This window comes from Dendrobium catenatum, unplaced genomic scaffold (assembly GCF_001605985.2).
Source record: "Dendrobium catenatum unplaced genomic scaffold, ASM160598v2 original_scaffold_73082, whole genome shotgun sequence".
NCBI classification, from domain to species: domain Eukaryota; kingdom Viridiplantae; phylum Streptophyta; class Magnoliopsida; order Asparagales; family Orchidaceae; genus Dendrobium; species Dendrobium catenatum.
In genome coordinates, this window is record NW_021391528.1 from 228,311 (window position 1) to 256,077 (window position 27,767).

Sequence of the window (27,767 nt, forward strand, 5' to 3'; positions counted from 1 at the left end):
TCTAATCATTTAGCACATATTTAGAAAGATATGATCAATTGCTCAGCCCCTTTAGCTCAAGGGGGCAATTGCCCCCCATAAAAAATAAAATTGTTGTATGATTTTTTTGATAATTTGTCCCTTTCCATCTTTTTTAGTCTTTATTATAAGAAATTTTAGGCAATTGCCTCTCCTAAAAATTTTAAAATACTATAGTCTTTAAGCAATTACCCCTAACAAATAGTAAAGAGAATTAATCATTTTATTTATTAATTTGAAATCCAAAAATATTCTTACAGACAAAATTTGTTCTTTAGGCAATTGCCCCCGGCCAAGTCGAACCCTGCCAAAGGGCTCTGCCCCCGGCCAAGTCGAACCCTACCAAAGGGCTCTGCCCCCTTGGACCCCCGACATATCTGAGAAGCGTACAACGATCAAGAATATGAACAAATAGATGTCGAACCTATGAAAAAAATCTATACCCTTTTAGCAACAAAATTATAAGCCTTTTTTTGTGTGACTAATAACAAATTTCCTTATTATTTAGAAATCTTAGTTACTTTTGGTACCTAAAATAAATTTGAGGCAATATCAAAAATTACTTATAAATTTACCACAAAATATCATTAGCCAATGTTTTCTTACATTATGCCACAAATTTGCTTAAAAAACTCCAATTCAAAATTTACCCACAAAATCTCATTTTTAACTTTAGAAAAATAAACATATAACAATATATTAAAAATTAAATTGCTCTTAAATTTATATTAAAATTAATATTTTAAATTATATTAATTTTAACATAAATTTAAGAGCTCTTCGGGTCCTGAACAAAATCGGGTCAGGGAATCCTAACCCAAAATCTTTTTTTCTTTTTTTTTTTTCTTTACATTTTACAACAAATCGTCGCCATCATCGCGCCTGCGGTTCCTCCGCCTGCCTTCCCCCTAACCCGACGCCGCCGGAACCGGTAGTGGTAGAAAACCCACTAAACCCGGACCCCGCGAACGACGATGTACAAGTAAAACTGCCGATAATCTGCAGCGGCGGCGGCGGGCAGTACATCGGCACCGGCATCCTCGCCGGCAACTTCGGCACCGCCAGCTCCTTCTTCAACACCGCCAGCGCCTGCCTCACCGTCGGCCTCATTCCACTGTCAGGATGCGCGCACCATAGCCCCACCGCCATCATCCTCCCCATCTCCTCCTCATCAAACTCTACCCCCAATCGCACGTCGGCCGCCTCCGTCATCCGCCCGCTCCCATAAAGATCCCAAACCCAAGCCACTAGCCCGACCCGATCGGGCCGTTCTTTGGGCTCTACAGGCCGGCGGCCGCAGGCGAGTTCGAGAAGGACCATGCCAAAGGCGTAGACGTCGGATTCCTTGCTGGCTTGGCCGGAAGTGAGGCTTTCGGGGGAGAGGTAGCCCATGGTGCCGGCGAGGACGGTGGTTTGCATGCCACGGTCGTGGTCAACGAGTCGGGCGAGGCCAAAGTCGCCGAGTTTGGCGTTGAAGGCGGCGTCGAGCATAACGTTGCTGGGTTTGATGTCGCGGTGGACGACGCATTCTTCCCATTCTTCGTGGAGGTAGAGCAGAGCACTTGCTAGGCCAAGGCCGATTTTGTACCTGTAATTAATTTTCTTAATTCCCTCTCTAATGGCCAACAAAATAGCTTCTTCAATTTAATCAAGATTATGACCAAATAATGAACTTCTTCGCATATTAAAAAAATTTACCTCAGAGGCCAAACCAGAGATCTATTGATGTCATAAAGGTAATTATCCAGGCTTCCATTTGGCATGAACTCATAAACAAGGATGAGCTCTCCTCTCCCATGGCACCACCCAACCAACTGCACCAAGTTCCTATGCCTCAACTGGCTTATAATCTTGACTTCAGCAATATACTCTTTCTTCCCCTGCTTGGATCCCCTCGAAACCCTTTTGATCGCAACCTCGCCAATGGATCCCTTAAGCACTCCCTTGTACACTCCACCGAATCCCCCTTCTCCAAGCTTCATCTCCTCATCAAAGTTCTTGGTCGAAGCAGCAAGCTCACTGTAGAGGAATCTCTTTGGTCCCCTTTCTTTCTCAAACTCATCATCAATGGTCATATCACCTTCTTCTTCATCAAAGTCCACTTCTTTTGTTTCTTGCTTTATTCTTCTCCTCCATAGAAGAAACCAGATGAATCCTGCAGCGATCAAGAACAAGCCTATGCTTAATGATAATCCAAGTCCAACACGCGCACTGCTCTTTCTCTCTCTTTCAATATCAACGAATTTAAGAGTAGAGCTGAAGTCCCATGAAAGTATGTTGTGTGTCTCCGTATTAACCCCGGTGGCGGCTGAAAATCCGAAGGCCACCGTCTCCGGCAAGACATCTCTCAAGTCAATGATGTGGTAGAGGGTTGACTGGCCGGAGAAGGTTGGATTTTTTTCAAAAGTGAGGAAAACGCTGAGGTTCTTTTCGGAGGCGTTGTAGCTCACCCAAGCGTTCCCGATACTGCCGTCCTTGAAGCTGCTGTTCCATGGGGCGGTCACCGCCGATTCAACGGAGTTAATATCAATGCCTACGTGGTCCTTAACTGGGTCCCAGCGGTTCGGGAAGGTGTCGAACTCGACAGCGACGAAGTTGACTGTACCGTTGGGCGTCGTGCTTTCACTGACGAGGCCGAGGTTGCCGCCTATCGAGTCGGGGGGGACGGTGGAAGGGTAGGGGGAGAGAAAAAAGGTGAGGCCGTCTCCGTAGCCAGTAGCGCTGAAAGCTTTGATAGCGAAGGAGAAGTGCGTGGTGAAGTCAGCGAGATCACCGGACGCGGCATCCCAAAGTTTGAGGGGTTCGCGGTAGACAGCGCGGCCGACGCTTCTGGATAAGGAAGTGCCGACCTCGTTCTTAGTGAGCTTGATGACTTTGTCGAAAAAGGAATCGTTCTGGAATGTGATAAACTGAGGGGTGGAGGAGTTAAAGGTGGAAAAGTTGAAGGAGAAGGAGGTTGAAAAGGGGAGGCGGAGGAGGAAGACGAGGAGAAGGAGGAACACGAAGGGAAGCGGAGGAGACATTTTTGGGGGGAAAGGAATGGCCTTTCGGATTTTGGTAATGGAGATCAGCCATAAATTTTGAAAGTTGGAGCAAAGTAAGAAGCTTGATGATTGGTCTGTGCCGGCCGACTAGGTCAAGTTGGAAGATGGGGACGGGAAGCTGCATCTTTTGGACATTAGTCATGCGTCTGTCGCAACCCGACGTTAAAGAAATTGCGATCGGTACCGATATAATAAACAATATGTTTTTGTTTTTGAAGGGATTTTTCATTTCTGGCTGGATGCAGTTCATGACCATGCAATGGGTTGTCCATTGATCGAACTCGAATGTGATCCAAAATTTTTTAATTTGGGTGGATCCTTTTAATAAATGGATTAGGTTTGCATTTCAAATTTCGACTCATTTGAAAAATCGGATCATATAGAAATCTAGTGAAATTTATTTTTTGCCCCAACTGACTTTTTTTCATGCAATTTGCCCCTCCAAAAATCGAAAAACTTCTTAGCCTCCTTCTATTTTCTTCCGATCATGTTGAACTTTTCTACTACTAACAAACAAGTCTATGAAAAGCGATTATGTGCAAAATAAATTATTTTTGCACTCTTATATATATTTTTATTTTTTTATAAGTTTGTCATTTGCCCCTCCTGAAAACAAAAATTGGTTCCACAGTTCCGCACCTGCTTCCGGACATGTTCCTGTAATTTCATATAGGAAAGGAAGATGGAGAGGTTCGATTTAGAAGCTGAAGCATCTATGGGTTTCTCTGTTTGCAAATTCTGTGGTTTTTTGTCTGCTTGATTCAGTCTCATTTGCTCTAAAAATTTTATCCACAAGAGTATTGCAACTAATTTCAAGAAGAAATCTTATATTTCCTGGAGAAGATTTTCCTGAATAATTGCCATCATGCTATTGATTGAGTTAAGGAATAAATTGTAGCAGCAAAAAATAATATATTTCACTAGATTTCTATACAACTAATTTCGAATATAACAAAATGATTTATGTGCAGATAAATTATATTACAAAATGACAGTTAGCAATTTCGTCATAGTGACAGTTAGCAAAATCATATATTTCACCGACTCCCATTTAAGTTGGATCAGAATGACAATTTGCTCGTCAAATGGGTATTTTTTCATAAACTTACAGGATGAACATTTTCATCGTCAAAATTTAAAGGTTTCTCGCATGTGCTTCTATGGTGACCCCATGAATTTCAGCGGCTACATTTATGGCTACTTTTTTCTTTCTATGTTCCTTCTAAGAAGTTCTTTATTTGTATTTTCTTCAACGGACCACTATTTTTTCTCTGTAAGTGTTGAAATAGCTCCTTCATACGTCATTCTGTACATGCACAAATTATTAGTGTTTAGATAACTGACATTAACAAAACATTAAATCGTGTAAAACAACAAAGCTGTAATTGTAATAGTGTTTATCCACATATGTGTGTCACAAATTGTGATGTTTTGTTCCAACAAATGTTGCAACATGTACATTGGGTAGTCCAGATAACTGCCAAACCCACAGGTACACATATGGTTATCTATGTTCACCTCATGACGCTCATAACTCCCTTCAACCTCAGCTTTTGTTGAAGTAGACTGTCATATAATGAAATGTTATTTTCTAGTTTTTTTAAATGTTATTTTCTAGTTGTAACATCTCTAACGTACTCCTCCGCATGGAACAAGAGGTCCCTTCCAAGAAATAGAATTTAACTTCCGCTGAGAATGTTGTTCCATCAACATACATCTTATCATGTCGATCAGTTCTACCACGGGCTTACTCCTTGCCTCCTCTACCCAAGAATTGAAGGATTTTGTAATGTTATTTGTGTTGTAGTGATTTTAATATGCTTTGAGAAAGTTGTTTTAGACCACTTACATGTCAAAGAAGTTAGGTATGAATGAACTTGTGGATTGATGCAAAATATTTGTTCAATCTTAGAATTAAACTCATGAAGGCTCTAGCATATTGTGGCGGTCCACACCAATTTCTTCAAACTGTGGATATCATCATAAACAAAAAGTTTCTTAATGTTTATCCAAAGGTGTCTCATGCAAATTATGTGCTCGACATTAGAAAAGACATTCTTAATAGCTTCACCTAGCCCTTTCTTCATATCCCCTATGAATGTTAAATGTTCTATATCAATATTAAAAGTATGGGACAAATGCATCATAAATCACTCCCAATTTCTTTTTATTTAGATTCTGCAACGGTGAATGCAATATTAAAAAGATCATTATTCTCATCTAAACATTTGTCTTGGAATGAATGGCTTGTTCGAAATTTGATGAATCCTCAAAATGCGAACCAACACAAAATATTTTTTTCTCTTCATCTTAAGCCGCAAAGGAACCATCACACAAACAATCTATTATAATGTCATTGTTCACCATGTTGTTTGCACATAAATCATGCATATCTTCACACTGAATGTCATCTGCATGATCAATATCATCTTCATGATCTTTCACTAAAATCACCACCTCCACTCTATTGCCATCAAAGGACATGTAAGTTTGTCCATTACATCTGTATCACTCATAATTGACATGTAAATTTTAGGCGATGCTCCATTAATATGATAATGTAGCAAAGTTTGGGTGTTAGACGAGTACACATAGTAGTTTTAACTTTTAAGTGTTAGGTTTGAAAAAACCCTTTCATGATGTATAGCTAAAAAGAACATTTCATGATGCTTTAGAATCAAGATTTAAAATAATAATAATAATAATAGCAAGAGAATTTTCCTTGATTTAAGAGCACTCAAATCATCATATTATATGTAATTATAAAATATTTTTTAGAAAAAAATTCACATATATAACTTAGATGTTAAATATCTAAATATAATAGTTTTAAGTCCTTTCTGTGTAAATCCTTTTTGTAAAGACAAAAAAAATCAGATAAGGAGAATTGAATAGATGGAATCTTCATAAGAAGGCATAAATTAATATGATAAATAAAAAATGCACCAAGAAAATTTCAATAAAGAATTACCTAAATTGATAAAAAAAAGAAATAAGACATCCCAAAACATTTATTGTTCCATACAAATGGGTTGTGTCATATATAAACCCGGCTAAGAATTAGAGCAACTCAATCCATCATAACCCATTCACCTACTATAACTCGTACTCATCTATCATTGGACCTAACCCACCTTAAACTGTAGAGCTGTGTTGTATTAAGCTTCTTCAATCAGACAAAGGTTTCGTTTGTGACAGTTTTTTAACTGCTTTCAAAAGCTACTTTTTAGTAATGTTGCGGGCTAGAAAATACGCGGCGATAGAGATTTAATTCTACGTCTTAGCGTTGTAAAAATTTTCTTAAAAGCAGAAAGAAATCAATACCAAAGAGAGAACATATTCATTGTAGAAAAAAGAAAAAAAATAAATAAATAAAAAATTGCTCTCATTATTTAATCAAAATCTCTTTTTTTTTAGCTGTTTCTTGCATTTGTTTTATGCATTTAAAAAATAAAAAAATTTCCAAAAGTGTCAACGATTATTTAATTTAAAGCCTCAGATGCCACTATTTAAAATAATGATTAAGATAATAATAAATTTTCTATGATCTTATTGTTCAACAAAATGCTTCATCAGCTTTATCATTTCTATTTGGCATGATGCTCTTTCCTGCTGATGGATTCGATGCAGCATAGCAATTTTAGCTTATTATTGGCCTAATTGCTTCTGCTAAAGCAAAAGCCAGAGGGCTGCCTATTGTCATTAAAGGCTTGTTTCTTTACAGCAATAGACAGCAATTAAAGCTGAATTTCTATAGTTATTGACTAATTTCTAATAATAATTAATTTTCTGACGTACAAATTTTTATCGTAAGCCACTACTTACAATAAAAAAAATTTAAATTTATATTTGAACATATAATTATAACCCATTAGCCCAGTAATACCATACATGATAATAATAAAAATAAAAGTACTCTTCAAGCTTTTATGATTGTAAATTCTGAAAGTCATTTAGGCTTCATTTGAGACGGCTTTTTTATTATTTTTTAAAGCAGAATTTTAATTAAAATATTAAAAAATTTATATTAAAAAAATGCTTTAAAAAATAATAAAAAAGAATTCCCAAACAAAAGACTTGAGCTTCATTTAGAACACTTTTCTTACTACTAGATGAAACAGATTCTTAGTATAAAATTATTTTGAATTTGAAATTTTTCTATTAAAAAACTGCTTCAAAAGCAATAAAAAATTTATTCTAAATGAAGCCTTACTTTGAATCGAATAAGCATTTGACCTAATTACCAAACTAAAATTCATAAAACTTCCAAACACAATACCTTTAAGTTCGAAAGTAAAAATCATGATTATAATTCCTAATTTCCTTCAAAGTATCACTGGATAATATGCTGGAGATAACAAACGGTGAAATCTGCTTATTACAACGCAAATTGCGACTTTAGTAGTAGCAAAGCAGCAACAATGACTCTATGTTATGCTGCTACTACTAGAACTCTATTTACAGCTTACAGGTATTTGGCAACACTTTTAACTTCAGAACTTCCTCATAAGTCACACAAAATGGAAATCTGTAGAATACTAATGGCTTCGTTTGGGATGGCTTTCTTACTGTTTTTTAAAGCGGCTTTTTGGTACAAATATTTTAATTTTTATACTAAAAAGCCACTTTAAGAAGCAAGAAGAAAGTCATCCCAAACGAAGCCTAAATGATGGATTCCTGACAAACTAACCTTTAAACCTGAGATGAACGTGGCTCCTAAGCGTTATCATCTGTAGTAAAATAATGAAAAATACTGGACCCTCGTTTAGTAGTTTTTGCTCGCTTGGAAGAGCAAATCCAGCCTCGGACTTCTCGTTGAATTTCCTCCGGCAGTTCATCAATGACAGAAGGATCAATATCCTCAGCATTGAAATTCCATGAACTATCCCTCTGTTGATTTGAAATCTTGCCAAGCCTGCTATGGCCATCAACCAGGCTTTCTTCTTGGTGGTCTCTTTGATCCTGGCCTTTAAGACTCTCGCTCCAGGAACTAGGAGCTACGGTTTCCATTGCAATGAAAATATATATTTTTGTTCAAAAAATGGCAATCATAATGAACTGTAAATACAGAATGAAATGAAATTTGAATGAGATATTTGAATAATACCATTTGATGCATGCTTTGTGGAGGTATTGGTACCGGAAAAGAATTTCAAAATGGAACCATTTCCCTGCCACCGCAGCCAAAATGAGCCATTGATGCCATTGAGTATATACCAAATAGCCATCAAATAAAGGATTATGCTCTCAAGCCACGATAAACTTCCAAGTAAATATACAAAAGAGAGTTGCTGAACTGAAGAAATAAGTTGCCTGCCTAAGTTTTATATTTGGCGCCCCACGAAACTTTACCGACGAAATCATATGGTACATTCATAGAGAGAATTCATTAGACAAATATTGACATCAAATGCAAAAAGCTCAATGCCCAACAATGATTTCTGTCTCTGCAAATTTAAGCTTCATTTGGGACGGCTTTTTTACTGCTTAAAACAATTTTTTGTACAAAAAAATTAATTTTTGTACTAGAAAGCTGCTTTAAGAAGCAGTAAGAAAACCGTCCCAAATGAAGCATTAACCTCAGTACCCAGCATAAAATTGTTCTACAGAAGTTCAAGGAATAAAGCATCAGCTGTATGAATTCATTGTCATAAAGTCAGTCATTTGCAAGAACACCTCAACTTTCCTATAAAGTTCTTTCAAGGAGAAAATTTTTCATCACTTTAATTTGAAATAATGACAAACCTTATCTTTTTGCTTTCTACTCTGCGTGCACAAAACATCAATTTTTCTATCTTTAGAAGGCGCATCATCCTCTTTGACAGATTTTCCATGAACAAACACTTCTTCATCTTTATCAGATTCTGGTACAATGTTCTCTTTACATCCTATATGAGGGAGGATCAAGGGGAAGTTAACACCATGACCTCTACCACCACAATATCATCAGCATGAATCATTGGTCTTATCAATTAACTATTTGGAGTTCGCTTTATTAAAGTTAGTAATGCTCATAATATATAAGTTAAATAAATGTGAAAGAAAAGCCACCTATGGAGAATGAGGGAGCATCATCTTGGATGTCATCATTAGATGCATCTGATATAGCAGAGGACAAACTCTTGCCTTGAAAGAATCTCGAAATTGAAGACGTTCTCTGTAAAAATCAATTAAATTAAATAATGAAACTAAAATACACTATAAGGATGAAAAATATTCCAGGAGGAATCTGTATAACAGCATAAATGAATATTAAAAGTTTGTGGGTAAACCAAATATAATTTTATAAATACATAATAGAGATCTGTGACCAAATGAAGGGTAAGAAAACGGTCTTTTAAAGGGGATATAAGTGGAGATTTCTGGCTAGGATTACTTTTTTATGGGCTGGATTAACTAATCATGAACATATGACCAAAACTACCAGTTTTCCACTGTATCTATCCTAGCTCTTAGATAGGAAAAATATCTAGAGATAACTAGCCCATAGGTATCACAGAAGAAACATGAATGTCAACAAGAATTTGCTAAATTTTATGGCTCAGCAACTAAGGCTTTGTTTGACGACGACTTTCTGACTGCTTCTTAAAGCAACTTTTTAGTACAAAAATTTTAATTTTTATACTAAGAAGTTATTTTAAGAAGTAATAAAAAAGTCGTCCCAAACAAAACCAAAGTCAAGTCACAGACCGAAGATATTAGGAAGTTCATTGTGCTTATTTCCTAGGCAATGTTTGGATTTTCCCTGAATGCCCATATTAAATGCCTAGGCTCATCGGGAATTATAATTGAATAAGTTAGGTTCGGTGTATATCTAAATGGTTTCACCTCTTAACAAATACGGTAGCAATAAACCAATCATACACAACGCAAACAACAACAACAGCATCATCAACATCAAGACTTTATCCCTGTGGGGTCGGCTACATGAATCCTTTTTTTCCATTGTGCCCTGTTAAAATTAAATTCTCATTTAAATCTAATAAAGAATCATACACAACGCAGAGCAAATAAAAATCTATGGAAGGGAATATTACCAGGAATAAAACAGAAGCTAGTAAAGACAAAAATAACAACTCCATTCACAAGAATGAAGTTCCTGAGATTTAGACATCATTCCTCACATAGTTGGGATAAGGCCAATGACGATGATGATGGATATTTAGTTCTTAAAACGTTCCAACATGTGTAACCAACATTAATACATCATAATCACATCACAACGAGAATTATTAAAATAATGAAACAATTAAAATGCACTGATTTATTCAATTCAAAACGAATCATATTTGTTTCAGCGCAAAGAGTGTTTAGTACTAGGTTTACTCGTAATATAGGACACCAAATATATTAGGTAAACCGCTTGCACAACAAAACAGCTCCAAGTCATGAAAACAGTACAGAAATTTGTTGAAACTTACAGGAGTATCCAATATTTTACCAGCAGATATGGCAAGAGAGGTAACTCTCCATGCATTGCTATGAGAGCCCAAAAATTCACGAAGTCCAGTATCAAAAAGTTTTTTCGCATCTTCTTGAATTTTATTTATGCCATAGCGCAGCGGGCATGACTTCGAAGGAAATTTCTTGTGTGGTTCCACGTCACTTGTCTGCAAAATACATAATAAATAAGAGTTTGTATGATATTTTTATAAAAACAAATACTACAACAACAACATCAACCGTTTATCCCACTATATTTTTACAAAAAGAAATAGCAGCCATTATTTTAATAATGCAAGAAGAAATGAAACTAATTTGTGTCTTTTAAACGCTGATAGTAAGAAGTACCTTAAATGCCCTTGCATGCAAGGTTAGGGTATGTGCAACTCTCTTATTCTGATCCATATCTAATTGGATGCGTTCACTCAGTTCTTCACATAACTGATTAAGCCAACTCTCAACCTTAAGGAAATGAAAAAAGATCATAAGAGAATTGAAAATTTATCATAAATCTGATTCTCGCAGATTTAATGATGAAAATCAACAATGGTGGAAAAAAAACATAATAAAGAATCTACACTAGCACGAGATAACTGTAGCCATAGCATCTCATCCACCAGTCCAAACAAATGGTTATTCATCACTAAATTTCACTATTTATGCTAAAACATACTTGCATTTTATCTATTAAAAATGTCACAAGGTAATTAGCTAACACCATTATATAGTTCAAAATTCAAACATTTCCCATATTTTTAATCTCAAAACAACGTACTTCTTTTAAATAATAATCACCCCTCAAATGTTTTTGGCACAAACAAAAGAGACAGGTTCCCTAAATCATGACTACATTTCCCATAAATCTGATTCTTCACATAATAAGACACGTTCCCTAAATTAGATGGTTTGGTTATATAAAACGGAGGTCTTCTGATGACCCTGTTAGGAGAGTAGATGTATCAGATTTAACCAATGTTAAGAAAGATAGAGGTAGACCTAAAAAGACTTGTATTAGAAAATATTAAAAATGAACTTTCTTTATTAGATCTAAATGAGAATTTTACTCTTAACCAGACACAATTGAGAAAAATGATTCAAGTAGCTGAACTCACGTAGTGCAATAAAGGCTTGATGTTGTTGTTGTTGTTATTGTTGTTGAATATATTTCTTAGTATATGCCCTTTATTTCTCTATAATGTTGGCCAACTGCAAAAAAATGGTTTGTCTGCTACCTGTGTTGGTTGATTGAGCACCTTTTAGTAGATCTACTCAGCTCGGAGACAGTGGTAGTCCTAGACTTGTAGGCTGAATAAATTTCTTGGCTCCGAGGTCCACTAATCTACTATGCATGACAGACACGTGGTCTATCACCCTACACAGAATCAATTGTAGCAACCAAATGGAACCTAGAACTTGATCAAGTGGGTTGAGCCCTTATTCTTAAAACATCCATCTCTGCTAATCGACTGAAATAAGCCTAATCAAGAATTCCCGAATAGGGGGCAAACCTACTCAGCTTGAAATCAAATACTATTTGTTTAGAGATTATTATCTTTTTCATTAGTGGTCTTAGAAAAATTAAGAATGACTTTAACTACATATCTACAATTAGTGGTCTTAGGCATTAAATGAAATTTATTACAAATCTTTAGAGTTTGAGAAATACTACAATTATTCTAACATTAGTAATACTACAATGGTGCTTAATCATTCTACGAAAAATCATTTATATCTCACATAAAGTTGTTATACGTGCAGTAGCACAAACTTTTTATGTGGTAATGATTGGTCTTAAAAAATAATAATATTCTTTAACCTATTAATTCGATGAATAAAAATATTTTAAACTATAGAATGACCCTATATGTAATTGTACAATAAAATTCATACTATAATATGCTCCAAAGTCTACATTAGACATGTTCAAGAACGTAAACCTAAAATTGAGTTTGAGATCATTAATGAATTTGAAACTAAACCTTTAATTAGAAATTGAATTAATATCTAAATGTGAAATTGAACAAATCATTTCTATTGATATTGTTGAATTAATTACAAGAATTGATAATGTATCTCCTGAATAATTCACTTTTAATATTATCTTTATGATGAATAACCAACGCGATAGCAATTTTCATTTTGGTTCATAGTTCCTTGATTTAAAAAATTTATAAAGAGAATATAATCGAGAAAGTCAAATTACATCAACATGTCAATAGATTTATTAAAGATTATTACCTTCATGAAAACTTTGAAAATGAAAATTTCATCTATTTGGTTGAATTCAAAGATACATAATTCAATCCGATCACTCTTCAAATAATTTAGATTATCATTTTTAAGGAGGTTGTTCATATGATAAAGACATCTTATTAAAATAAAAATTTTCTTCATATTTTCACCCCTTGAAATTATTTATGGTAGATGCAAAAAGAAATATTCAAGTATTTCCTCATTATTCCTATATAATTTTAGTGACGATATTAGTTGAAAGCTCGTTGTTGGATATGATAATTATAATTCTAGGAAAGAGTTGAACACCAAATATGTGAAATTAAAATAAAGAGATAAGATCATGATTTGCCTAAGCCTAAAACACTTTCTATAGAAACTCTTCAGAAAGAAACTAAAAGAGAAATAAAATTAAATAAAGTAAGGTAACACTTGAAGCCATGATGTAATAATTTGTCTTGTGAATATTGAAATTTGAATTCCTTAAATTTTAATTTTTGAAATTTAAAATTTAAATTTCACAAGTGATAGTTATGGTAGTTATGATTTTTAGAGTAGTTATGATAGTTAGTGAAGAAATTGTTTAGAGAGATTCAAATTCTATTCTATTCCTTGAAATCATTATATATATATATACATTTTAGGAGAATAAATAAAAAAAGGAAAGACGTTTAATTTAATTGATTATAATAGTCATATCCTACGGATTTCCAATTACATCCCTCGGATTACTGCCCACAGATCTCCAAGTGTAGCCCTCAGATTGTAGCTCACGGATTGCTAACGTTGCCTCCCCTTGGCCACGTGATTTAACAGTTAGGATAGTCATAGGAATGTTACCATGTAATAATTTGAGTTTGAAGTTCTGAATTTCAAATTTTAAGTATTCAAAATTTAAATTTCAAATAGGAAGTTATGAGAAGTTTGGTGGTTGCAAAGACAATAGTAGATTTTTAAATTACTTTGGTTAGCCTCCACATATTACCAAGACAAGTGAAAATGCTTTGCAAACAAAGCACCCTTTCAAGGGTCAGTAATAACTACCCACAAATGATCAAACCATTAATAAAAATATTATTGTAAAATGAGTGACACAGCTTGACTCTCATTACTGATTTCAGTGTGTGTGCTTAAGGGAATAAGGTTTTGTGGCTGAATTCCATCAAAGATGAGTTGCATGGTAGCACTTCACCATTCTTACTTCTTTGATGAGAGGCCCGTATGATACTATTTCCTTCGATGTTTAACATGTTTATTTTCCCTTTCTCCCCATTCTCCTACCTCCTCTACAAACCCTCACAACATGCCATGGTCTTAAACTCTCCTTTCCCTCAAAAATTCCAAGCCAAACAACAAATACAAAAACACAATTCTTGTTGTTTGTCCATTGTGACCATTCAAAAAAAAAAAATTATAACTATTTAACTACTAATCCAAATACCCTAAAAACACATTCATTAGTTTACCAAAATCCCAACCCTTAAACTTGGAGGAGTTCCTCCCCCTTCCCCTCCAACAAAACATGTCTTTTTACAACAAGAAAGTTCCAATTTCAAATATATTTAAAAAACCTAGCCACCACCCACCACATGTTCGCTCACAACTCCCAATACAACACTAGCATCCTATCACTTACTCTCCACATCCCTTGATATCCTGTTTAACTATTTTAGATCATTGGATGACCACCACTTTACAAGGAATTATCATACAGTTATACAATGAATTGGAAATTGGAATAATTGCATATGTTAAAAATCTAAAAAAATTCTAGAATTAGCCGTTTTTTAAATTTTAAACATGATTCATCCCTATAATCCCTAAAATTCTTATCTTTTTCCACTTATTCCCTTTGATTCACATCCAATACATAGTTTGCACTAGTGATGGGGGAAGTCAGAGATATCTTATGTGATGGAGAGAGAGATTTATATGTGGTGATTCATGGATGCCTTTACAAAAAAAAAATCAATAATTATGTTTATATCTCGACCAAAATCAACAAAAAAATTTATAGCCAATTTTTTTCAAACCAGATATAATTGATGAGGTAGTTTCGAGAATTATTATTATGACCTGTTCTGTGACTTCATTAGATCTATAGCATAAGCAGATGCCTCCATCTCCTGTTATTCTTTTAGTGCAGTTTCATCAACTGGCATTTCCCAACTCTAGGTATGACTTGCTCTATTCTACAACATCTTAAGAACTATATGCATTTAGTTACTTTATATTTTTTTAGGAAGTTGTCCGATCTCTAAAATCCCTTTTTTCTTGCTTCCACAAACCACATCTGCAATTATTATTTCTAAACACCTCTATTAAAGAAATCCTCTATTTTACATGTGATATTTAGCTTCCCTGACATCGGCGGAAATTCTGTGATTCAACAACAGTCGATGAGAGGCATCTTTCAATTGGTTTTGCAAGTATAAATAGGAGCTTGAGGGATGTAGAAAACTCAGTATTGTTAATGGTTAAATAAAATCTTTAGTTGGACATGTAGTTATCATTTGAGAGTTCAAATCCTTCATCAAATATAAGACTTGAAGAATTCAAAAAAGAGATTTTCTCCTTTAACACGCATATGGCTTGTATTTATGGTGATTTCTTTCATATCTTATTTTCCTTCTTCTACATGTCCATTATGGGTTTGATGAAATCACTAAGTTTAGCCAGATTTGATACATATGAGAGCATCTATCGAATACATGATTTTCAAAATATGTGTCTTACTTGATCTTTAATTTTATTGCTAAGTTTTAGTAAAAGGCCGTATAATTTAATCTAAATAGATTTCCATCAAATTTTCACTTTTCAATAATGCAATCGATAATTATTGTAGATAATAGTTAGCATACTAAGAATTATGTGTAATTGTGTACTTGTTTCATCGCCTTATATTATATCTTTAAAAGAAATTCCAGACTGTAAGACATACTACATTAGCTAATGATAAGATTTTATTTATTTTACCTTCAAGCATTTTATTTAGTAGATTCCTTAGTTTCTTTTTTATTTTTACTTTACTTTTTTTTGCTGATTTTAGTATTTCCTTAGATAGGGGTAGTGTTGTAATTTGTTGCCTCATTGTGCCCTTTGATTTTCTATAAATACCTCAAGTTCCTTTGGAAGATAGGAGTTTTAAGAAGTTTCATTCCAAGTTTTTTGAAACAGGGAAGGAGTTCCCTTCACTTTGGGGTGGATTTCCCCCTTATCCTGAAGGATTGTGAGGCCAAGAAGCCATAGTAGGATCCAAGATAGGTTTGCCTCAAAGTCCTAGCCTCTCTATTTTGGCTTGCCAGCATGTTCAGCGCTTCTCCACAATAGGAATGATTCTTGGCAGCTGCCGTCACCAGGTTTTTCTTTCCCACAATTCGGCAAGCTGCTGTCCCCTTCTATCCAAACATTTCATGTATATACTCGTTTTGCATTCTATCTCTAAGTGCAAAGCCACTCATCCACCTGAGCACCCTCATCCATGCAACACTTAATTTTATGCTTCTTTTTAGTGGCCAAAATTCTACGTCAGAAAGTATAGCTAGTCTCACCACCATCGTATAGATTGAAATGACACAAATATTCCAAACAAGTTACATCCATTTGTTAAGTGGGCATTTTTAATCCTAAATGAGGATACAACAGTAGTTATTCAATAGTTCCTGCCCATGAGATCCATACTGATGAGGACATCGATCCAAGGTTCAAACAGGTGTATCGCTGGAAGCATCGCAGATCGACGGCCACGATTCAGAGCTTCATCACATACATGCAACAACATTAAGGTGTACCACCAATTTGGAATCAAAGCTTCTCATAGTCTATTAGTCATCCATGAAGGTAGAATCAAGCTTCCGATAACTAGGTAGTATTTATATGTCCCATATCAAAAGCTTCATTTTTCAAAGCAATCCATTAATAGGAACACTGTTATTGAAAAAATATATAAACTCATAAGCAAAGAATTGAAAGTTAAGGCAGTAAAACCGGAGTTCTTAGGATTTGCATTACGACTGTGTCATGGAAAATTATTTAACCGAATTTTTCCGAAAAGTTTTCAAAGAGAATTCCAATAACATTTATCAATATTATATATACTGCAAAAAAATGTATCCTACAAGGAAAAACGGAGTTGTTTGTTGGGGTTAGGCGGAGGGGAAGCATTGGAGTAGAGAGAGAGAAAGATTTCTTACAGCAGCAGCAGTTTTCAATGCTCTTGGTCCAGGAAATGTCTTTCCACAGCCATGGCTCTTAGGAAGAACACGGCCCTTGACTTCATCTCCACTAATACCTCGAGCAATATTCCATAACCAGGTACTGGAGAGACAATCCAACAAAAACAATTTTACATGTAATTACTGTAATTTTGCTGCTATTCTATTATGGACTGAACATTTCGTGACACCATGCGCTTACACACACACATGCAATTCCTCTGGTTGGTTGTAATGAATGAATTAAACTGCAGATTTCTCATAGACTAAGGTAACGAGAAAAGAATCAAAATGGTCCATTAACTTTTTATGAATGATCAAAATGGTTATCAACTATATTAAAGAACCATTTTAGACCTTCAAGTCTTTAAAAAGGAATCAAAATAGTCTCATGGTAAGACTATTTTGATTCCTTTTTTAAGGAGTTGAGGAAAAATGATATTTTAATATAATTGAGAACTATTTTGTTCTTTCGAAAAGAATCAATGGATCATTTTGATGCTTTTCTCGTAAGGTAATTAAACCGTTGAATTATACAGGAAAGTGCAATAGAAGAAGCAAATAATCTTCGCAAATACTATGAATGTGTTTATAATTGAATAATAAAATAATTAAATAATTTGAACACCTAAATGGGCAGCCGCAGGAGTACAGTAAATTTAGAACTAGCAAGTATAAGTGGCAACCATCATTTTCCTTGAAAAATCATTATGTTTAAGTGTATTTCCCTACACAACTTATGTAGGGTAGCATAAATCAATTTACAAAATCAACCTAACTTACCACTAAATAAAAGTTTAAAATAGTAATCAAATGAATTATGCTCCACATATAGCTACTCTATGATTAGTCTAGATAATGGTGCCACACCCTGTGTTAAAGCCGTATCGTTCTTGAAGCTTCTCTTCAGAAAATTTCAGTAAATCACCAACATTGTTTACCCCAAGATCATTTTGTAAGGAGCTTCCAAGTTTCCCCCCAAGCTGTTTCCTGCAAATAGTAACTCTTAGAATGCACTAAACCAAATGCATAAAAACAAACTTGAATTACTGCTCACGACAAATAAAAGTTATCAGACAAGAAAAAAAAATTTGCAACAATGCAACAGAGGAATGGCTCAGAGACAAATTGCAATTAATACTGTAAAAAACGGAAAAAAGACAGAATAATACATCTTCTTTACTGGCAAAGAAGCAAGCAGGTCTTTTACTGCTGATGATGGCACAATTGTTTGCTGTGCTGGTTTATGCATTCCACTAGCAAGTTTTGCCAACATCTGAGATAAAGCATGTAAAATAATATTTCAAGAGCAATTTTTCAAGTTAAAAACTTGCAAATAAATTGGAATTGATAGGACGACAAACTACAGTTTGTTTTTATTGTCTCTTAAAAACTGACACTATGTGTATCATTTGAAGCCAAGAACAAAGGAATTGATCCAAACAAACCCAATCTGATTATTTGGATCAGTCCAATTAGAACATTGGAGTTAGTTTCAGTTACTGAATTTGAGCCTCAATTTGCCAAAATCGATTCTGAAAATTCCAGTCAAACTAAATAACCAAACAGTTACCAAAGTGTTGCTACCTCTCACATGCAAATCCCAACCAAGACATAAACCAGGGCAAATAGTTCAGTCAACAAGATCAATATTGGATAAACAAAAAAATTGTTTGATAATCTTCAGAGACAAATATATAATAAATAAAATAATCTAAAGAGTGTTCTAAGTAAATAAATGATAAATGATTGCGTATCTCAAATTATGATCAATAAGTTTAAGATGTGTACGGATTCTAGAACCGATGGGTTAGTATGCCAAAATCTTGAATCCCACATAGCCATATATAGCCTCAATGCATATTCCATCACTTCCATTTGATCTAAACATACATTTGATTTATTACTAGTTAATTATTCAATTACAACTTTCAATTATAGATAAAAAGTTGGCTATTTACAAGAGGGCTTGTCTAGATGTTGAATACATTTTATAACATTATATAATTGAATTCATTTAGCTCCCCCATGGTTAAGCTGCAAATTTGTGTGGCATGGAATTATCATCCCAACTCCAGTAGTCATTTAATCATCAATGGAAAGGTTCCGGCCTTCGCATGCAGTGGCAATCCAGTTTCAAAAACCGGTAGGCCCAAGTATCTGTCATCGGATGCAGGTCAAATCCAGAAAAACCAGGCCCACTGACTGGGTTTTAAAACTATGACTTAAGCTAATAAAAAAAATTCAGATGCATGGCAAGAGCCCATTAGAGTCCTTGATAAGCTACTAAGTGTATCCATGAACTACCTTGTTGTGGGCAATCCCAGCAGAACATGTGAACTCAGTTTCCTTCAGAACTTCACCCCGCAAATGTGCAACTATAATGGCTCCACAAGCTAATAATCTATCCTGATGGATGGCATCACTTCGAATAAACCACCTTTGGACATTCTTTTCTCGATCTTCATCCTGAACGAGTCAAAATATCATGATCAGCTTCCAGCAAAAAAGGAGAAGCGGAGCAATCGCAGGTAAAACAATAGCTGCAAAAATATGCTATCACAAAGAAAGAAGGAACAATTGAAACAAAACAAGAATCAGAAACTTCCACTTCTCCCAAAGCATCTTGTTAGATTTTAAGAAGATGATTTTAATTAGTGGCCATATTCCAAAATCCTATTTAGAATACATCTTACCCCACTCAGACCAAGAACATGTGATTTCAAAGCCTCTTCATCGATGTCTTCTAGTGCCGCAGGAGGAGTTTCCAATAGCATTGATTCTGCAGCATCAGTCAGGTCAAGATAAACTTCATCAATTGATGCACGCTCGCACCTTCCTTTTGTTGAGAGTATGGAGACTACCTGCAAATTTTTACATCAAAATTGGTGGAGTAATTTGCAAATAGAGAAATAAACTCTCCCTTTAATGCACCACTTATAAGCTCATTTGAAATAAACCTCAAAGGATTCAATACCTCAGAACCAGCACTCCTATATGCATTCAGATCAGCTTTACCACGTGCAACAGGAACCTGAACCAACTGTATATTTGGGCAAACCATTTCAGCCTCAGCTCCTCGCATTGAACTGAGGTTCTTGAATTTGCATACTACAAGTTAGATGCCAGAATTGAATCACAAGAATCACATAGTAGAACAAGCTCACCGTTTCACCCCAAATTTTCGAGCTTCATAGCTTACTGCAATCAAAGCTCCACCTTTCCAATCATTATACTGCACTACAGCAGTGGGCAAACCCCTAAGTTTGGGCTGCTTTCTTTGCTCCACTGCATGCAAACAAATATATATATGTCAGTAGTTAAGAAACATGATCTACACCCTACAAATATATCAAATGCAATACTTCTCTACGCAAATTTCTACCAAGCTATTGAAGCAATCTTTTTTTAAAGCATACAGAGGACAAGGATTAGATGATCCAGTTTCTAATACAAGAACAATATAGAAGTGCTGATGCAAATAAACTTCTCCTTCAGCCATAGATCGAAATGAAAAAGTTCATGTCATTGGAAAGGACCGCAATGGTGTACCACAAAGCAAAGACAATAAATATATGATTGTTGCCCTGGATATTCCCTAATGCTACCCAATTTATGTGGATCCTAAGTGAGTCAGGCGTACATCCAATGTAAAGGGGATTATACTGCAACCAACCTCAATCAAGCATCATGTGGAAAATGTAAAGGGACTACCTTGGTTGTTACGAGGCCAATGGAACAAAAAGATCATGCCATGGCAGCTTCTACTAGTGCTAATAAATAGGAATCTTTTTCCCACCAAAAAAGTGATGGCTCATTGCTGATTGATTTGCTAGTTATTCTAAAACTTTGAGCTACACAATTTGAATCTCAAGAATCAATTATCACGAAGTGAGAGAATTTCAAGTGGAACTCTTCCTTACCTAGAACCACATAATTGGCTCGCATAGGCTCACTCTAGTCAGTAGACAACTTTTATCTTACTTCATTTACTGTAATACTCTCTACTTTCTTTCCATTGTTCTTAATTCTGCTCATTTCACTCCAATCTATGCTTACGATAATCTCACAACAAATATCTCATCAACCTAATTGAGCTCCAATATTTTAAATATAAAGATTCATGCGCTTGACTGACATTCAACACCTTGAATTTTAAAATATTGGAAACAAATTAAGTTAATGAAATTACTCCAAATTCAAACTATAAAAGAAAAAATATATAGCTAAAGATGATAATAGGAAAGAATAGTATAATGAAGTAAATAATGAAAGAGAAAAAGGGTCATTGAGTAAGGTGAGCCAGCATGCATTGATTATAAGGTTTAGGGTAAGCAAGAGTAGCTCAATCCCTCACACCTCTATCTTTCTCTTTCTTCCTCTCTATGGTACTTGGATTCTTAGATTCAAGGCGAATGGCTCAAATTCCTAGAATAATTAGTGGATCAAGAAGCATAGAACCAACTCTTTTGTTGTACTCAAATGTGATGTAGTGGATCGTCGGAAGATGCGACCTGCAAGAAGGATTTGAGGTTTTCCCAATCCAGGGAAGAAGAAGAAGAAGCTTTCCAAAGCTTAACAAGGGATAATATCATTCAATAATTCAAAACCTTACATTAGCTACTATTTAAAGAGGAAGATAGAACTATCTAGAGCAAGGAAGTAAACTAGTCCCTAAGCACAATAAAAGCTAAGATGTTCCTACATCATTCTCCCTTTGTGTCAAAAAGCTTGACTCCGTCGAGACACGTTATTAGAAAGGAGGTAGGGTGGCAAACAAATTCCGGGATCGAAGACTTTGAATGCAGACTTTAAAATTATCACATGAAGAGGCTTCCTCCAAGCCAAGTGATAATTGCTCTCGGCACCATTACTGTCATCAACTTCGTTGGATTTGCTGCCCATTATCTCACAGATATTACTGCCCTCATTGATCACAAGCTCATTTAACTGGACAAAGTCGGTACTCGCAGTGGTGCAATAATCAAAATGCATTGAAATTTTCCTCTGGCATGTTTCTTCAACCATTCCACATGTAAACATCTTTGCAAATGGAGTGCTCCCCATGCTAAGAATCAGTTTGTGTGATCGAGCAACAAGACCATGTCCTTCAACATAAATGTTTACATCACTATGCTCGCCATTTGCGAGAAATTCCTTAAGCTTGCCTATAACTGCATGCTCTTCGAGTGGGAAGAGGTCAGACTGCTGATCTTCACAAGTCAAATGCCAAGCTTTCCTTACAGCCTTAGATATGTCTCGCCAACATATTTCGCAATGCTGATCCAGCGTCAATTCAAGTAAACAACCATCAGGCCCAAGAGCACCTTGATAAAGAGTGATAGTGCCTCCCTTCCTAAGCTGAAAATAATTACCTATAACTCCTCCACAGTTAGGATCTGCAGTGGTTGTTCCATCACCATACTCCACCCTCACAGTAGTTCCTTTGTCCCTTCTCATGCTCTTAACAACAGTTTCATCTTCCTGCAATATTCCAGAAATTGCAAATGCATCTAGCAAAACGTTGTATGCTTTAGTGACATTTCGTCGAACAGCTTGGGGGCATTGCATTAGACTGGCTTTGTCGATCAAATTCAGACCAAAAATTTTCTCACCTGTAGTAACAATGCTCCGAGTACCACATCCAGTAGCAATGCCATACACCTCCACATCATTTATTTTTATTTCAGAGATACTAAAGGCAAGAAGATCATGACATACCGAGAGAAGGGAAGCCTCTGATATGAAAATATCATTGTGTTCATCTTTATCATTAACACATTGAAGCGGGTATGGCGAGCTAATGCCTATGATGGAGCTTCCGCTTCTGGATATGAAAACAACACTATCTTCTTCACGCCCTGCATCAGAGAGTATCGATATAGATCGGGCAATGATGTCTGGCATCTCAATCTCACACCTGGTCATCACAGTCAACAACACTATATTCTTCACCTGCTGCAATGATGTCTGGCCGTTCCAGGAATAGAGGGAGGAGGAGGAGGCGTCGTCGATGGCGGGGATTAGGCGGCGAACGGACAAAGGCGAAAGGGAGGCGCGGACGAGCTTGCGGAGGTTGGTGTGGTAGGAGCCGTGGTGGAAGAAGAGAGCTGAGGGACCGATTAAGCTTTCCTTGCTGCGCGGGTAGGTTGGTTTGAAAAGGTCGGAATGGGGGACGAGGACGAAATGGGCGGCTTCGGGGCTTGCCAGCATAGCGCGGGGTAGCCAAGAAGGTGCGTTTTGAATATCTCACCGTGCCTGGTCATCACACTGGTCGGTGGCATTGCAGCAGGTTTCAACTCCCCACCGTTTCCGTCGATGCAAGTCGACGTGTCCGCCATCGCGCTGCCACCGCCATCTGATACCACCGCGACCTCAGATGATGACATGCTGTGGCTGACGGTGTAGCTATGCGTATGCTTGGATTTAGCGAAATCAAGCATAATGAAGCCTGGAAAAGCTCCGCCGCCAGCTGGCACGACGCTGTCCAAGTGGTAAATCCCGGCTTCCACCGACGAAGCGTATTCCAGATCCAGATACGGATCTACATCAGAGAAGTAGTCGTTTGATTTCATCATCATCGGATCCTTCGCCAGAGCGGGAAGTATCCAAGTTGCGGCCGCGAGGGCGTCTTCTTCCCCATCATCGGCATCGTATAACAGAGCGGGATCGTCGGTGGAGTTGAAATCGACGTTGAGCGGTTTTTCTGCTCGATCCGTGGGTACGAGAGCAATATTGAACTGGAGTGAGGAAGAGCAGTCGGTAGATCTGAAGGCGGAGACAGAGCGGTATTGCTTCGCAGAGCTGGGATCACGGGAGCTGAGCGGCAGGTCAGGCCTTCCTAAAACGCTCTATATGAGCGGTCGGCCGCTCGTTCTGGTGGAAATCTCCGCCTGTTCTGCGATTCCGCCACTGAACCGGTCCCGCCTGGACCGGCTGGACCGGTCCAGTGGACCGGTCTAACAGAATTCAAAAGGTATTACACATCAAAAGCTTGTTCAATCATATGGATTCATCGTAATGAACTCACATTCCTAAACTTAGCTTAACCATGGTGGAAAGCATTCAGACCCGTAGAAGCTGCAAACTGCATGAATCACTTGATTCTTGTCAAAACAGCAGCTCTAATACCACTTGTTAAGGAATGAAACAAAGGGAAAAAGAATTTCGGCATGAAAATCCAATAGTCAAGCTTATTTAAATCCAAAAGCTCAACCAATGAGTGAGGGTCACTCACTTGATATTTCAACCAAGATATATTTAAATATTTTCAATTGATCGATGTGGTTGTAAATCCCATATTCCCGCATGTCTTAGCATCAAACCCGTAACAATCTATGTAGTGCCAATAAGGACTTGAGCATCCCCTATCTTCCATGTCACACTTGACTAAATGTAGACTCCACAAATTAGATTTGATCAAGACCGCTCATCAATTTGATCAACACCATGGAATATCCAAGCCATCCAATATGGTTCAACTAGACAAAAAAAGTAGTATACATTGTCCAAACAACGTAGCAGACTGGTTAATGACAGAACATTTACATTGCAGCAACTTGCATATTCTGCATGTAAAAGCTGGCTATAACCAATGAACCAAATCTATGACAAGGTATAAGCATATTAATGCAGAATCTTGTTGCGATATTATAATGCAATGGCCTTCTCCAAAAGCTTTAAAATCACTTACAAGAAATATTTTAAAGCTAAAATTTATTTACCAAGCAAAACAAATTTCTAATCCTGTGACCGCAGAAATTTAGACTACTACTGAATTTTAAAGCATCAAACTAATCAATGAGAAAAACTGCATCTTGTACAGTGAGCACGCACCTAAATATAAGTAATTCAAACCATATAGAGCTAGCAACCAGAACCATCTGCTAACTGCTAAGCAGAGAATATCATCCAAAAAAACCCTAGAAAAGATTCATAAAAGAACAAAAATGAAAGCTCCTGCTCATAAATACTGAAAAAGACAAGTTTTACGCATGTAATTCGGTCAACTCTCCGGCTATAGTTTGAAAATGCAGGTTAAGGACAAGGAATCACTTATAGGGCACAAAAAACATAATTAAGAAAAAACTCTTTAGAAAATAAAAATAAATTAATTGACGGGAGACCTTGGACATAGAAACAATCCATGTCGACGTGAGCAATTACTCGGTCTCCTTGAAGATCTGGTCGAGGGATCGGCATCTTCGTCCTTCTCGCTTGCTTTCCACTTCCCGCTCCTTCTATGCAGCTCGTTCCGACTACAAAGCGCGCAGTTCACATTCTCCCGCGGCCCAGTAGTCTACGATCAATCCCCTTATCTATGTGGCTGCGAGTAAATTAAATATAAGGGTTTTAAAATTTTAAGCATTATTAATTTTTTATGTATTCATAATTTTTAATTTAATCTATTTTCAATATATTTTAAATTCACTTAATTTTTTAAGTTTCACTTATCACCACCCACAACTTCCCACCCATCACAATCATTATCGCCAACCTTTTTTATAATTACTAATTCAATGTGGTACATATTAATCTATAATTAAATATGTTAGAATTTTAATTTTATAAAATTTCAAAATAAATATATAAATATTATTGTGTGATAAAAAAATTTATAGCAATAAAAAAAATTAATATCTTACGATCGTATGAATTTTCAACACATTAAATAAATAAATTGAAAAAGTATATCAAAGATCTCACAGGAAAAATTGAAAAAGAAAAAAAATCACAATGTTTGACCTAGTTGAAATTATTTTAGCGACGTTTAACATCATTTATAGATGGTTTTAGTCCTCAAAAATGGGGGGATATATTGTGCAATATAACGGACATAAATTATAGATAACAAATTTCACGATGAAAGTTGCATAAGCTTTAAAGCATTATATTATCAACGAGAGATTGTGTATAACCTATTTAAGGACAGAATGTCAAGATAAAAAAAGCCAAATGTAGTATTGGTGTTGACACCGAGAGTCAGAGTTGGTGTCAATTGTGTGCATCAATCTTATTGATGATGACAAGTATCAACATTGGTGGCAACGGCTAGCGTTAAAGTAGTTGAGCAATAGTAGTTATGTAAAATTTGTAGATACAATCCTGTTAAGTAAATTTTTTATCATATCTTCTAATATAATGATTGCTTCTGTAACAATTGAACTACATGTAATGACATGATTTGAATTAGGTTAGACTTGCAGGCTATTTTGCATTTACTAAATTTATGTAGATTTTTAGAGCTATTTTTATGCCTAATTTAGTCAAAAAAATCATGGAGAGAAACGTTTGATAAGTGGAGAGTGTCTCTTTAGGGGTGATGCAATGCTGTCATGTTGGTGTTGCGACGCTATTCTCTCTATTTTCATAAATTTGACAAGTAGAGAGTATCCCTTGGAACCGCCGCGGTACCATCATATTGGTGTTGCAATGCTCATCTCTATGTTTTAGGATAGAATTCATCCCTTGGGGGCATCGTGGCTCCAAAGCCTTAGCGCTTCGGCGTTTTAAAAAATATTTTATATAAATATCCAAATCTACTTAAAGGATGCCATTTTAGTCTTGGTTGTTGATTGCTATATAGGAGAGGAAGTAGGAAAAGAAGAAAGAGGAGACAGAAAGTCTGTTTTGGGGTTCTTTGTGCTAATTTGTCTGTCATGCCAGTTAGAAAATTTATGTGGCAATACTTATGTTACAATTACCCTACTTTGATTTTTAAGAATCTTATTATTTGTGAAGATTATCGTATTTAATTGATATATCTAAATATCCAAGCAATTTCATCTAGTAACTTTTATTATATATATTATTGTTCTAGTCATTTTGCACATATGAGTATAATTATTTAAAATTTTATCGGATAATTCAGTTGTATCTATTTGCATGTAATTATTTAAAATTTTATCTGATAATTCAGTTGTATACTTGTATGTAATTAATTAAAATTTCGGGGGACTTTGTGCTAATTTGCTTGTCATGCCAGTTTTATCTATTTACATGTATAAGCTAATTACACACAAACTATCATATTTTTGTTCCAATATCTTAATATTTAATTAATAACATTAAATCCATCATTAGCCAACCCTAACATCACAAAACAACGTTAAAATCCCACAGAAACTCATGATCTGCACCATCACAGAGACTACGCTCTCACTGCATACAAGAGATTTGATTGCCGCTTCTTAAAGCAGTTTTCTAGTAAAAAATTTTTAATTTTTGTACTAGAAAGCAGCTTGAAGAAGCAATAAGAAAGCCATCTCAAACGAAGTCTTACTCTCTGTTATAATTTAGATTATTGGTTTAGATCATCTTCAACCGAATTGTTTAAACTAGTTTAAACAGGTTTGTCGTCCGTCATTCTCTATGCTTGAACGATAAATCACACGTCAAATTCAGGAGGTGAACAGTGTGACGCCAACATTGACGTCGCACTGTTCACCAACGCCAAATTTTTTATTCAAAAAATTAAGTTAAAAATTATAGGTTATTAAGTGTATGTTTTTATTATTAATAATTTATAAATATATAATTTCTATATAATTAATTTTTTTTTACATTAGGTTATTCATTTTAATTATTTAAAATATTTTTTATTTATAATTCTAATGTAATTTTTATTTTATTTAATAAATACTTATCTTAGTAAGATTTTTTTTTTTTAAAAAAAATTAAGCTAGCCTAATTTGAAATTTTGGTAAATATAAAGTTATGAATAAAAATAAATATAAAAATATGAGAAAGAATATACACAATATTCTTTTCTTGTGTTAAGAAATAGAGATCGGTTGAAGATGAGTTAGAGCATTTT

General features: G+C 35.5%; 2 protein-coding genes across 6 annotated transcripts; both read right to left on the reverse strand.

The window, feature by feature from the left end:
* Nucleotides 1–705: 705 nt before the first annotated feature.
* Nucleotides 706–3,282, reverse strand: LOC110093013 (L-type lectin-domain containing receptor kinase IX.1). The gene is made up of 2 exons (XM_020817755.2): nt 1,717–3,282; nt 706–1,606 (listed from the first exon to the last, which is right to left on the reverse strand). The coding sequence occupies exons 1-2, from the start codon at nt 3,039–3,041 to the stop codon at nt 892–894; spliced, it is 2,040 nt and encodes a 679-aa protein (XP_020673414.1). The 5' UTR covers nt 3,042–3,282; the 3' UTR covers nt 706–891.
* A 4,060-nt stretch (nt 3,283–7,342) lies between these two features.
* Nucleotides 7,343–25,275, reverse strand: LOC110093020 (DNA polymerase eta). 5 transcript variants are annotated; one of them, XM_028691823.1, is made up of 15 exons: nt 25,078–25,275; nt 20,119–20,239; nt 19,929–20,040; nt 19,648–19,815; nt 19,259–19,420; nt 18,124–18,227; nt 17,822–17,941; nt 16,931–17,054; nt 10,854–10,967; nt 10,484–10,672; nt 9,114–9,219; nt 8,808–8,950; nt 8,170–8,233; nt 7,736–8,059; nt 7,343–7,617 (listed from the first exon to the last, which is right to left on the reverse strand). In XM_028691823.1, the coding sequence occupies exons 1-14, from the start codon at nt 25,151–25,153 to the stop codon at nt 7,779–7,781; spliced, it is 1,884 nt and encodes a 627-aa protein (XP_028547656.1). In that variant the 5' UTR covers nt 25,154–25,275; the 3' UTR covers nt 7,343–7,617; nt 7,736–7,778. The 5 variants fall into 5 exon arrangements, with proteins under 5 accessions (XP_028547656.1, XP_028547655.1, XP_020673423.1 ...); XM_028691822.1 differs by having other exon boundaries at nt 7,343–7,614; nt 7,733–8,059; XM_020817764.2 differs by having other exon boundaries at nt 7,343–8,059.
* Nucleotides 25,276–27,767: the final 2,492 nt, after the last annotated feature.

Coding starts and splice junctions, on each gene's coding strand:
- LOC110093013 (XM_020817755.2), bottom strand. CDS start 3,041: ATGTCTCCTCCGCTTCCCTTCGTGTTCCTCCTTCTCCTCGTCTTCCTC. Junction 1,607..1,716: donor TCTCTGGTTTGGCCTCTGAG/GTAAATTTTTTT, acceptor AATTAATTACAG/GTACAAAATCGGCCTTGGCC.
- LOC110093020 (XM_028691823.1), bottom strand. CDS start 25,153: ATGCCGATCCCTCGACCAGATCTTCAAGGAGACCGAGTAATTGCTCAC. Junction 20,041..20,118: donor CGAAAATTTGGGGTGAAACG/GTGAGCTTGTTC, acceptor CAAGAACCTCAG/TTCAATGCGAGGAGCTGAGG. Junction 18,228..19,258: donor CTGGGATTGCCCACAACAAG/GTAGTTCATGGA, acceptor GCTTTATCTCAG/ATGTTGGCAAAACTTGCTAG.